The sequence below is a fragment of the Cygnus atratus genome, chromosome 20 (assembly GCF_013377495.2).
Source record: "Cygnus atratus isolate AKBS03 ecotype Queensland, Australia chromosome 20, CAtr_DNAZoo_HiC_assembly, whole genome shotgun sequence".
NCBI classification, from domain to species: Eukaryota; Metazoa; Chordata; class Aves; order Anseriformes; family Anatidae; genus Cygnus; species Cygnus atratus.
In genome coordinates, this window is record NC_066381.1 from 11,475,516 (window position 1) to 11,488,287 (window position 12,772).

At 54.6% G+C, this 12,772-nt stretch overlaps 1 protein-coding gene across 1 annotated transcript in view; it reads left to right on the forward strand.

Annotated features, from left to right (window-relative positions):
- RAP1GAP2 (RAP1 GTPase activating protein 2) overlaps positions 1 to 11,264 on the forward strand; it is a 74,868-nt gene extending 63,604 nt beyond the window's left edge. The window contains exons 12-25 of the mRNA XM_050714823.1: positions 471 to 554; positions 1,523 to 1,623; positions 2,222 to 2,351; positions 2,583 to 2,738; positions 3,470 to 3,541; positions 3,853 to 3,939; positions 4,210 to 4,344; positions 7,607 to 7,744; positions 8,138 to 8,256; positions 8,586 to 8,699; positions 9,143 to 9,260; positions 9,509 to 9,635; positions 10,773 to 10,849; positions 11,256 to 11,264. Coding sequence (XP_050570780.1) covers positions 471 to 554; positions 1,523 to 1,623; positions 2,222 to 2,351; positions 2,583 to 2,738; positions 3,470 to 3,541; positions 3,853 to 3,939; positions 4,210 to 4,344; positions 7,607 to 7,744; positions 8,138 to 8,256; positions 8,586 to 8,699; positions 9,143 to 9,260; positions 9,509 to 9,635; positions 10,773 to 10,849; positions 11,256 to 11,264 — 1,467 coding nt within the window. The remainder of the gene's footprint in view (positions 1 to 470; positions 555 to 1,522; positions 1,624 to 2,221; positions 2,352 to 2,582; positions 2,739 to 3,469; positions 3,542 to 3,852; positions 3,940 to 4,209; positions 4,345 to 7,606; positions 7,745 to 8,137; positions 8,257 to 8,585; positions 8,700 to 9,142; positions 9,261 to 9,508; positions 9,636 to 10,772; positions 10,850 to 11,255) is intronic.
- Positions 11,265 to 12,772: the final 1,508 nt, after the last annotated feature.

A 12,772-nucleotide genomic window follows, 5' to 3' on the forward strand; every position in this document is an offset into this window, starting at 1 on the left:
GTTGTCCTTGCTGGTGACAGGGCCGGGACTAGCTTGTCCCCCCACTCCGGGATCGCTTGGCCTAGAGCGTGCTCTTGTGCTGCCACAGAAACCCATTATGGGGAAGTTATAGAGCAAATCCATCATTTTCAACTACCTTTTATGTGGCAGACTTTTTATGTGGCAGGCCCAGCAGTGTGTTACGAGGCAGTTTCACCGCCCTTTGATGTAGCCGAGATGAAGGCAATTCATTCATCCATTTTCATTACTCATGTTGCTACCAAACCATCACCTGGAAGTCTGAGAGCAGCCGCTGCCCACTTCAGGCTGACAGACGCCTCAGAGGCGTGCCCACACGGCAAGCACTGGTTCAGCAGAGCGGGGTTGCTGCCTGCTGCGGCCATGGCAGGGCCGGCGCTCATGGCGGCAGGGCCCCTGTGGTGGTCGCTGGTTTGGACCACTGAATGAAATTGTGGTTTGTTTCACTCCAGGCGTCCCAGATGATAGTGTCTTACGATGAACACGAAGTCAACAACACATTCAAGTTTGGTGTGATCTACCAGAAGTTCAGGCAGGTGAGTAATCCCCGCATCGTGCTCAAGGAGCATGTCCTGCGGCACCAGGGCTTCTTTGTCAGGAGACGTGTGGGACCCCTGAGCCTGAAATTTGGCCCTGTAGTTAATTTTGGCACGTGTGACACACCGCGTCACTGGTGTCCTTACGAATAATGCATTTCTTACTACTTGGATGTTTCCCTGACTCAAAATATGATGTGGCTGAAGAAAAATCAATATGAAAATCAGCCTGCAAGCGGCTGTAGGGAAAAATGGATGTGAAAATGCATTTTAGCAGCCGTGGTGTTTTAATCAGATGTATGTTTAGACAGTGAGACCGTTACATTTGTTTTGGAAGGCTGTAGGCTATGCAGACATGCGTTTGCTGAAAATGCTTTCATTAGCCTAGGAACACTGGATGCGAAGCACGGAGACAGCTGAGTCTTATAATTTACCAAAGATTATTCTGACAGGCACCCTAATTATCCTTATATATTGCATTTTATTTTGGATTGAGTAACTCATGGAAGACCATAATTACGGTCTTGTTGTTTTGAAATATACCACACAAAGGATGATTAAGACAGATTTTTCCAATGAAATATTAATCTGTGTTCCAGTATTACCCCTGCTTTATCGTCACGTCTCTTTCTTTTGGTCAGAAGTTGTTCTCAGCAGCTTTACTGCTGGAATTTCTTGGTGGCTGAAAGGGCTTTGAACCTTCCCACGCTGTGGCTTATGCTGCGCTGGCAGCTGGGAGGCACGTTCGGTGGTGCAGAGCGGGTGCTGAGCACGTTGTGGTGGTGCACAGCACGTTTGGTGGTGCAGAGCGGGTGCTGGCAGCGTGGGAGCGTCCCCAGCCCCTGGAGCCCTCTCGGTGTGGCTGCAGCCCGGCCCTGTCCTGCCTCGCTGGGAGGTGCAGGCTGCCGGGAGCGGCGCAGCCCTTTTGCGTTGGCTGCCCTCCTGAGATGGGCTCATGTGTCCCGTAGACCCAGGAGGAAGAGTTGTTTGGCAATAATGAGGAGAGCGCTGCCTTCAAGAACTTCTTGAATTTGTTGGGAGACACCATAACGCTGCAGGACTTTAAAGGGTAAGTAAAAAGAATGATTTTATAAATAAATTTAACAGGACACCATATAGTATGTAAAGTACCTCTCATACGAGAACAGAAGTCATCTTATTCATGAGCAGCACAAAGAAGAAGCAAATATAGCCTTGGCTTGTTTTTCAAAATTGGCGGAGTTTTTCAGAAAAATTGGAACTGCCAAGAGAGATCTTCCTTTCCTGCAGTTTGGAGGCGATATCTGGTGATACTCAGCTGTAAATGAGAGACTTCCATGGAAGCACACGCCGTGTTGAGCGCTGTGCCGCGGGGTCGGGTTCAGCAGATTTGGGCTGGGAGCAGCTGTACGGTGCTCAGCCTCATGGCCGCTGCGGATGCCCACGGCTGGTGCCAGCTCTGAGCCCATCGCTGTTACCGCGTTGCCTGCCCTGAGCTCCAGACTGGTACCAGGATGCTCGGTTACAATATATGACACGTGATTTGTTCTTTCCCATTTGCTAGCTACTAGATAAAGATAAATGAGCTGGTTTGTTCTATCACCTTGTCCCTGACAACCGCCTGTAGGCTTTGGTAAGCTTTCAATTAATATTTCTTCATTTCTCCCTGACTTTCTCTTCGTTTCTAGTTTTCGAGGAGGCCTGGATGTCAGCCACGGGCAGACCGGGGCCGAGTCTGTGTACACCATGTTCAGGGACAGGGAGATCATGTTTCACGTCTCTACAAAGCTGCCTTTTACTGAAGGAGATACGCAGCAGGTAAGAGATGTACAGACGCCTTCCAGCAGTCATGTGCCAGTGCTACACCCAGCCGTGTGGGAGCTGTGATCTACCCAGTGCCAGAACCGCAGAAGTCCATGCTCCAGAGCACCCTGACCCCTGGTGAAGGCTGCGGCTGCCTGTGCTCCCGATTTGCAGGAGCCTGCACACACGACACTGATGTGGCAGAGCTGCCTGCTTTTACCAACCACGTTTTCCCTTTCCGCTCAGCTGCAGAGGAAGAGACACATTGGCAATGACATTGTGGCAATTATCTTTCAAGAAGAGAACACGCCGTTCGTCCCAGACATGATTGCCTCCAATTTCTTGCACGCCTACATTGTTGTACAGGTGGAAAACCCCGAGACAGATAACACATCCTACAAGGTAGGGGGAATCTCAACTTGCACGTGTTGATGTTTGCTTTGGCCCCAGGCATGAGATGCTGCCCGTGGAGCTCTGCTCACTGTCACGGATGTCTTTGTTTCCTCTGCAGGCACTTCACGCCCAGCTCACTTGTATGTGTGTTGTTTGTATGTAACTGTGTAGTAGGACAGATTTAAATTCCAAATTTCACATTCACTTATGTGTGCTCAGTGATATATACATAACTGGAGTATGTATATATTGAATGTACATATAAATATTTGTGTGTATATATGTATGTACTATTACATAGCGTGTGTATACATACTCAAGTGCATGTATAAAATATATGCACATGTAGTAGCATGCTCATTTATTAAGAATTTTGGACTTTTTACTAAGGATTTTTTGACTAAATACTTGAATAAACCTCAGGACAGCTCATGCCCTCCTAAACACAGCACTCAAGTGTGGGTAGCAAAAACCCTGCTCTCCCTCCGCTTTCCATCAGGAGGTCAGTAGAACATCATATTTCAAGCTGAAAGCACACCACTTAGGGCCATGAATGAAAACAAAATTCATAGGAAGTAAATGTAAACAGCACTGTAGTCAGTCCTGCCCCGTCAGCTCTGGGTGCCACTGTCGGTGAGCGGGGGCACCTCTGCCAGGCTGGGAGCATCGCCCGGGGCGCAGGGGCCGCACTGGGTGCTGCCCTCGTGCCCCTGCCCCACCGGCTCCTCCTGGCCCTGCAGGTCTCCGTCACAGCCCGCGAGGACGTCCCCTCCTTTGGCCCGCCACTGCCAAGCCCGCCGGTGTTTCAGAAGGTGAGACACGGGTCCGAAAGCGTGTGCCAAGTCACCAGGAATATATGTGTGTGCCCAGGATGCTTCAAAGCATGCCCTGTTGGGGGAAACGTGATTTGTGAGTTTTACACATTATTGGTAGGGAGGACCGTGGGTCTGTGGCAAGGCAGGAGGCTGTGCACGGTGCATCATCGTGCAGCATCACCCCTGCAGGGTGGCAGCTGCGGCTCCCCGGGGCACTGCTCGTTGTCGCGTCCGTAGGGTTATGCTACCAGAATTGCCAGGAGCAGTACGATGGCTGGTATTCAGCCTTGCCTCTCTTGCTCCCCCAGAGCCCCGAGTTCAGGGAGTTCCTGCTGACCAAGCTCATCAATGCTGAGAACGCCTGCTGCAAGTCAGACAAGTTTGCAAAGCTGGAGGTAACGCTCACTGCCTTCTGCCTCGTGCCACCCCAAACTGCCCTATAGCACCCTGCAACACCCCGTACCACCCCGAACCACCCCCTACCACCCCGCGGTGCTCTGTGCGAGGGCTGGGAGGTGTGCGGCAGGGTGCAGAGGGCTCTCCATTTCTCCTCCCAAACTGCTCTTCCTGGCACTGAGCCAGGCCAGCACTCGCCAGCAGCGCAAGCAGGCGGGCGTCCTCGCGCCCGAGGCCGGTCCCCGGCTGAGCCGGCTGTCACTCCCCAGGACCGAACGCGTGCCGCCTTGCTGGACAACCTGCACGACGAGCTCCACGGGCACACCCAGACCATGCTGGGGCTGGGGCCCGAGGAGGACAAACTGGAGAATGGAGGGCATGGAGGCTTTCTGGAATCATTCAAGGTAAGCCCCAGTCCCTAGCCAAAAGCAAGGTTAAAACGTGCCGGGGGTGGGCAAAACATCTTCGGGGCTGAGCACCGGGCGTGCTGCGCTGCGGGTGGGCGGCTGGTGGGAGGCAGCTGGTGTCAAGCACAACAGGAGCTGCAGTGAGAGGTGCTGGGTGTCGAGGGAGGGAAGGTGCTGCCATGCCAGGGTGAAGGTGTAGGATGGGTGTAAGTGGGGACAGCAGAAGAGTGAACTGGGAAAAAGGAGAAGAAAGAAATGAACGACCTGGAGGAAATTCTGGGTGACCGTTCCAGGTACGGACACCGATCTGTGAGTTAGCAGGGAACAGCCCTGGTAAAGGAGGGAAGGCTTTTGGACAATGTCCCTGGGCAGCAGCCATGGCCAGAAGCCTCTTGCAAGGGCTTCTGTAAGATAGTGATGGGGAGTCGCTGGGAAGGACTTGCCCCCTGAACCGGCTGTGTACAGGGGGTGATGCATGGAGCGCCCGGCTGGGGCTCCCCATCCCCATGGTGGGTGACGCCTATGCCCTGGCTCTGGGCACACATCTCCTCCGCACCTCTCCCTGTCCCGCTCCAGGTGGCTTTGGCCACAGCTGTGGCAGGGATGGCCGCTGGTGCCGTGGTGTCCCTTGCTGCAGTGGGCAGGGAGGATTGCACAGGTGCAGTGCTGGAGACAACTCCTGGAGCTGTGCTATAGGCACAGCTTTCTCTTTATCATAGAGAAAGAGGCACTTGAATGAGGTGAACCTCACCGTACCGCAGGCAGCTGTGGAGGTGGGATGAGCAGTGCTGAGGGGTTTTTTCTGGTCCCTCACTGAGGAGGGGGGTGGAGGCTCAGCTGTGTCCCGTGTAGGTACGAGATGGGCTGCAGAACCAGGGGTACCATGCAGTCGTCTGTCACAGCATACTTCCCAGTCTGAGACATCGATGTTAAATGATTGTTTTCTCATACACCTTTGTGTATGAGAAGGTGCACTTTGCTTTCTTGGCATTTCAGGGTGTCCTGGGGCGTGTGGTGCATCCAGCTTCTGGAGCTGGCTTGTGCTTGCCCTGCCACCTCGGGACCGCACTGCTGGGCTGCTTGCTAGCTTACCTCCTGCGCAGTTTGTTCCTGGAGTAAACATGGGGCAGGGAAGTGGCAAGCACGGAGGGCTGGGAGCAGGGCAAGACGAGATCTGCTCCATTTCTGTTTGCCCGTTGCACCACATCGGTGAGCCAGCCCTTGGCCTGCTCCCTCCTGGCCTCTCCGTGGGCACCGTGGCTCTCGGAGTGCTGGCCCTCGGGGACATGCCGTACACGAAGCGGTGCCGGGGCGAGGGGCTGTGCCGGGCGGCAGGTGGGTGCTGGGAGCACCACAGGGCTCTGTGGCTTCAGCAGTGCCAAGAAGGGACCTTCCTCCCTGCATGTCGTGGGCAGCCAGGGCGGCTGGCAGCAGAACGACCTGCTGCTTTCACTTGCAGAGACTGACAAATTTTGTATGAGTTGCTGATCCTAATAAATCCGGTCTGATGGACGCTTGCTTGCAGTTCGTTACTCGAGGGGCAGGAGGGGCTGAGCGCGGGGCTGCTGGGGACACCGTGGTCCCTGTGCAAGCTGGGCTCTGCAGGGTGCAGCAGAGTTCAGTACCTGTGGGGTTTTACAACTGGCTGAAGCTGGCAGCAAAGCGGTGCCCGTGCACCATGGGATGCAGTGCTGGATGCCTTCAGAAATATGCCCCTTGCTGGCTAGTTCCCTCTGACATCTCTTTACCTTGAGCTGTCATTGAATGGGTTGGAGAAGAATGTAGCCATGGCATGGTAGATAGCACAGCAGAAATTCAGAAGGTAATAGCTGCAATGTAATTGGCACACTGGTATCATAGTCCAGTTTGGTCTCCAGTTACTATGGTGACTACAGTAATTAAAATAAGTGTATAGATTTTTTTTTAACTTGTGCATTTCACTGTTGCTTTTCATAGTGTGTGCCAGACTTTCAAAAGATCTCGTGGTCTTATTTGTAAGTGCTCAGGACAACAACTGAGAGAAGGCTTTAAAAATAGCTCAGGTCCTGTTTAAGCATCCAAAATGAGTGTTCAGATTTACAAAAGGTCTCTGCCTCCAGTATGCGCAGCTCTGGTTACCACAGTTTTGAGTCAAAACACATTAAAGTTGTCCTCATTCCCTGCTTGTGCAATTCATGCTCACAGAGCCGTGCCTTTGGTCCTTTTTCTGGCGGACTTGGAACACTACACATCCCTTTGTGTTCACACCAAGCACAGCACCACTCTGGTCTCTGTCAGCGGATTGGAGCCAGCACCTGGTCTGGAGAGAGCAAGGGCACCAGACCTTGTCCTGGGAACTTCTTCCTGATAACCAGCCTACACCAAAATCGGCACAGATGTCTCAGGCCTGCTGGGAGAAGGCTGTGGTTTGCTGAATAGCATGGTGCCAAAGGCTGCATGGGAATCATCATGCAGCCAGCCTCCCAGCTTTGAGAGTGGGTTAAAAAGCATGTCTGGAGAAAGCATGTCTGGAGAAAGCATGTCTGGAGCTGCAGGGAGCAAGGAGCGCAGAAAGGGCACTGCTGGGTCTGGAGGGATGAAGGCTGAGGAGCAGCCACAGGCTGCAGCTGCTGGCAGCTGCCACAGGGACACGGCTCAGCTCTCCTCCATGACCACTGCAGAGACAAGCGGGCCAAATGAGCAGCAGAAGCACTTTGGGCGGGATGTGTTTATCAAGCATAAGCGTGCTGAAGACCAGGAACACTTGTGCTGATGAGGATGTGAAGCCTCCACCGCTGTGATGTTTAGGGGCTGGTAGACGGACCTGTCAGCAGTGCAGGCAGCAGGGAGGGCTGGGGGCTCCTTGCAGACCCTTCTGCTCCGAATCCAGGGAGAGGTGCTGGGGTGTGCACCCGAATGCAGCTGTACAGCTGGGCTGCAGCTGCCGTTCCTCGGGGAGTTTTGGAAGGTTGTGCACACGTGGGGCAGGAGCCAGGGCTCCGGGGCTTGTCCTGGCCCTGCCGCCGCACTCAGCCCTGGCACCCCGTGACTGCGGGATGAACCCCACCGCGGTGCCCGCACAGCTCCTGCCGCTGCCGGAGCAGCCGCTGCTGGCACGTGGCAGCACTGCGGGCAGTGCTGGCACTGCGGGGTGAAGCAGAAGGCAGGCTGCATGCCGGTGTGCCTCTGCTGGGGCAGGGCCTGGGGCTGGGGAGGCTTTGGGCTGCAGCAGGTCCCCATGTGGTGGTGACCCGCTGTCCCCTGTCCCTCGCGGCCACAGAGAGCCATCCGGGTGCGCAGCCACTCCATGGAGACGATGGTGGGCAGCCAAAAGAAGCACCACGGCAGTGGCATCCCGGGCAGCCTGAGTGGGGGCATCGCGCACAACAGCGGCGAGGTGACCAAGACCACCTTCTCGGTGAGCATGGCCGCGTGGCCCTACGTCCTGCTGTCCCTCTGTCTGTCCATCCCTCCCTCCCTGTCCCAGCAGGGCGCTGCACCCTGCTGGTGTCGTGTGGCAGTCGCCTGAGCAGGCAGAGAACAAAAGGGCAAGGAGAGGATCTGGGCACAGCATGCGTTTGTGTGTGTTGTTCAAATCAGGTTTGTTTTGTGGAAGAACCAGAAGATTGGCTTCCTGTTATTTTTTAGCCCCAAAGTACATAGAAGATGTAAAAGAAATTCTGGTATTACACATTTTCTAGATGTGCAGGCTGAGAATTGTGAGCAGCATAATTCCTAGTAGGATGTTTGGGCTCTGGAGTTCCCAGGACGGAGCTCTGCTCCCTGAACGTGGGCTGTTTCCTTCTTTCAGCCCCCCGTTCCAGCAGCCACAGCCAAGAACCAGTCAAGGAGTCCCATCAAGCGCCGGTCGGGGCTGTTCCCCCGCCTGCACACGGGGTCTGAGAGCCAGTCGGAGAGCAGGACAAGGTGGTAAGTTCGACATTGTCCTAGTTGCTGAGGTCAGAAATGCCCAGTACGTGTTAAACATTGCAGGAGCTGTTGGCTGGTGCTGGAGGTCTTGCAGTGTGTCTGGGGTGTTGTAACCCCCCTTTTCCACACCAGCCAGCCACAAGGGCTTCTTCTGCCGTGTTCAAAGCTATGGTGTCATGGATGCCTTCTTTCTGCTTTATATCAAAGCAGTGGTATCCAAAGAGCATCTGTTACTCTTACAGCTTAGCATTTGGTGCTAGGAATATAATTTGACCATCCATTTTAAGTCTCTTGTGTAACTCACGCAGCCTGTTTTTTTGTGCCCTCAGTGACAGTGTTTCCGGAGCCCAGAAGACACCAGATGTGGGACATTCATCACAAGAGATGAAATCTGAAACCTCATCCAACCCCAGCTCCCCTGAAATATGCCCCAACAAAGACAGGTGAGCAGAACAGAGCTCAGTCCTCCTCTGAGCTCAAATTCCTGCAAGCCCCTGTGTAGCTAACAGCCATCAGGGACTGTTGAACAAAATCTTCAGGTCTTAGTATAAATAAGTTTGATATTAAGGGATAAAAAAAAGATTCTGGTGATTCATGCACACAGCTCCTTTATGGTCTGAAAATAGCCATCTTTAAAAAAGAACAGCAGCAAGGAACGGTATTTGACAGGAGTTGTCCAAAACCAGGCACGGGAGCAGGCACATGGTGTGGAGTTAGCCAGGCCCTCGTGTTTCTGCTGGTGACACTGGCCAGCTGCTTTGTCCCACCGTCTGGGGGGTTTGCTCTTAGCAGCACCCCGAGCAGCTGGTCCCTGCGGTGCCCACGAGGCGCTCAGCTCTGCCTGCAGCAGCCATGTCATTTCCTTCCGCATCGCTTTGTCTCCTAGGCCATTCATCAAGCTGAAGGAGAATGGGAGGTCAAACATCTCGCGCTCCTCCTCGAGCACCAGCAGCTTCAGCAGCACGGCGGGGGAGAGCGAGACGCTGGAGGAGTACGACAGCGTGGTAGGCACCAGCCCCTGCGCCTCCTGCTCCTGGGCTCACACAGCCGGAGCTCTGCGGGTTCCTCGGCAGCCCTGGGTCCCTGGGTGCTGCCTGGCAGGGCAGGAGGCTGGCGTGCAGGAGGTCTGCTCCGGAGCACAAGCCTTCCTGGGGGCTCTCTGATGAGCACGGCTGTAACGAGACGTGAGCAGAGCCCTGGGACAAAAGCTTGCTGCAGGAGATGGAGCTGTGCCTCGCTCTCTCCCATGCAGGGAAGCCAGCCATCCACGGCATCGCCCTTCAAGCAGGACGTGTTTGTCTACAGCGCATCGCCTGGCAGCGAGAGCCCGAGCATGGGGGCCGCGGCCACCCCAGTCATCATGAGCAGGAGCCCCACAGGTGGGTGTGGGGGCCATCCCCCCGGGTGGGGAGGCAGCCCCAGAATCGCAGCGGCTGCCGGGCAGGGGCAGCAGGAGCGGCTGCGGGACACCGAGGGGTGGCTGAGCACCCCAAGGCTGCAGCCTGGCCCGGTATGCCAGGGGACATGGCTGTGGTGCTGGTGCTGTGCTTCCATGGGGAGTTCGCTTCCCTGCTAAGTCAGAGGTGGCTTCTGCGGTGGCTCTGTTTACTCCGCTCCCTCCTGACAGACATTTGCAGTAGTCTTGGAAACTCGCTGTCTCCAAGGAATGAGCTGTGACTCACAAATTATTTAATAAACGAACAGCATTCCTTGGGCCTGGCTCTATTGCCCCTGCTGCTAACTTAACTCTGCACTAATTCCATCCATTTTAGTCAGACAATTAGCAAAGTGAGGCACAGGTCGACATGAGCAAAATCAGGCCCTTTGTTAGTGCAGCGCGGCGGTGACGACACCGCTCTGCTCCGGGAGCCCTGGGGTGTCTGCAGCGTCTCGTCTGCTCCTCGCCTGTGCATCACAACCCTTTAATTTCCCCCTGCACTGTGGTCCTGCCGGAAGGAACCACGATTCAAAGGAAAACGCACATCATGAACTTAGGAGCTCTTTGCGAAATAGACAGAGCTGCAAATCCACTGTTAACAGCTCTGTAACTGGGAACAGCTCAGGAGAAAAACTAAGCTGGAAAATGCAGTCTGGCTTGCTTGCTTTTTGTATCCCAGCACCCCACAAGTCCTCCTCCTTATTTTATTAGCGAATTTCTGAATGGGTAAAACAGCCTCTTTTAATGCTTAAAGTGTTTATTTTGCATTTTTCCTGCCAAGAGCATTGAAATCCACCCATACTTATATGGATCAGTCATTTGTTGTAGCCTTTTCAGTGGCATTTCCAGTAGAAACACTGTGAAATGTAATTAAGCCTCAATTTATTCCATCAAAAGCACTTAATGTACAGATTTTGCCAAACATTCAGCCAAGATAGACTAAATATTGTAACATTGGTGACAATCTATTAAAGTGCCTGGCTGCTGTGCTGGTAGCACAGCAGTCAGCACTACAGCTTCAACAAACGGGCTTGCTCGTGGATTAGTACTATTTTTGCTTTCCCCCACCCTTCAGCAGATATAAAGAACAGAAACTCTCCAAGGTCAAATCTGAAGTTCCGCTTCGACAAGCTCAGCCACGGCAGCTCCAGCACGGTAGGTGCGGCGGCTCCCAGGGGGGTGTGCAGGGCCGCATCCTGCCCTGCCCGGCCGTGGGGCGGGGGCAGAGCCCGCCTGGGGCAGGGCCGGGCTCGTGCAGGTCTGCATGGGAACACTGAGGGTGACAGAGATGGGACATCCCTGGAGGAACAGCCCTGCTCCTCCAGGCCGGTAGGGCACAGCTGTGCAGCACGGGGCAGCCTCTCCGTGCTGGCAGGGTGCAGCGCAGGGCACGGCCGGTGGCAGCCCCTGGTGTGGTGCGTCCCACCTCCCCTGCCCCTGCTGCAGCGCTGGTGCTGCTGTGGGTCCTGCTGAGAATAAATACAGGAGATGCGGGGAGGAGGGCTTGGTGACTTCTGGTGCCTTTTTTTGCAACTCAGCCGTATTCTGGTTTTTCATTTAGAGCCACTAGCAGGAGAAAGAAGTCAAGAACTTTTCAGCGGTAAGTGTTTCTAACACTGTTGTGCACAGTGATTCATCTCATCTGTGGTCAAATGTGTATCCTTTAGTGATAGCCCACATTGACCAATTGCAGTGTTTACTATTAAATAAGTGATCAATAATATGTCTTAAAGCATCCTAAATGCTTTTGTAAGATGAAGGCAGCACTGACTGAGAAAAACAGCAGTGTTTAATGATGGGAATGGTTGGTGCCCCTCAGTGCCACCACGTAGCAGTATGTGTTTCTTTCTGGGGTGCTTCTGGTTCCCCATGGCAGTTCTGCCACCTGTTTTCAGGGACGTTGCTGCATGGCCGCAGCGGCTGCCCTGAGTCCTGCCGGGGACAGGGGCAGCCAGACCCTTGCTTCCACCCTGTAGCTCTACCAGTGCCCGTGCGAGTTTTCGTGCCTGGAGGCATTTACAAGTTTGTTTCCTGGTTCTCCCACAGGCTTGAGTTCCTGCAGTCTGTCTTGTCATGCAATTCATGGTATTTGTTAGGAAGTTCGTAGCTGAGCAGAAGTGCCCACAAAACTTAAAAGGAGAGGAAATTCCATTTCCAAAAGCACTGGTTTCAAAAAGCCCCAGTTTTCACCCATCACCTGAGTCTCCTCCTCTCCCTGCCTGGGGTCACTTAGTGCCTCTGAGAGGATGGGCACTGCCACGCCACTGCCACACCGGTACCCCACCGTATGGCTTTAGCTCCTTCCCTGGGGCTGGCACATCATAGCCACCACTTCAGGGATATCTTTAGGAGTGAGAATATTCAAAACCTCTGACGCTTTTATCCTTTTTCTTTGTTTTCAGAGAATTTTTGTTCCAGTAAAGGGAAAACTATTCACCACCCAGGGGGAACACGCACGCCCTGCACTAACAGCGAGGTCCCCTCGCCGCTGCAGCTGAACCCTGCGCCGGGAGGAAGCCGTCACTGTCACCATCACCGTGCAGCCGCTCCTGTCCTCTGGCAGAGACCCAGCCATCCTGCCCCAGCCGATGGCATTGCTAGCTCAAGGGCACCCTGCCCCCTGCCCCAGGAGACTCCTGCCCACGTACCCCACGTCCCCCCTGCAGTGCCGGGCGTGCTGCGGCGCTGGGGCCAGGTGAGTGCCATGCCTCTGCCCCAGTGGGAGACCAGCACCCTGCGGCTGGGGCACCAGCACTAGCCTCCCCCTGAGGCTGGCCTGCCCATCCCAGGGTGCGGGAGGGAGGCCAGGCAGACCCCCCACGAGGTTTGGGGGTCTCCTCCCTGTATGTGTAGTATCAGTGCGGAAACACTTTCTTTTTGTATTTTTCCTTTTGGAAGGGCAGGCGGTCAGGGCACAGTTAGGGGTTTCAGTGGCGGCCGGTTGCGGTGGCTTTCCCCCCATTGTTGCTCTCCTCTGCCAAGGGTCGGGAGGCAGCAGGGCAATGCTGCCTGGCACAGGGCTGGCGGGGCAGCAGCACAGGACCTCATGAGCTGCCTTCTCTTCTCCTCCCGACCAGC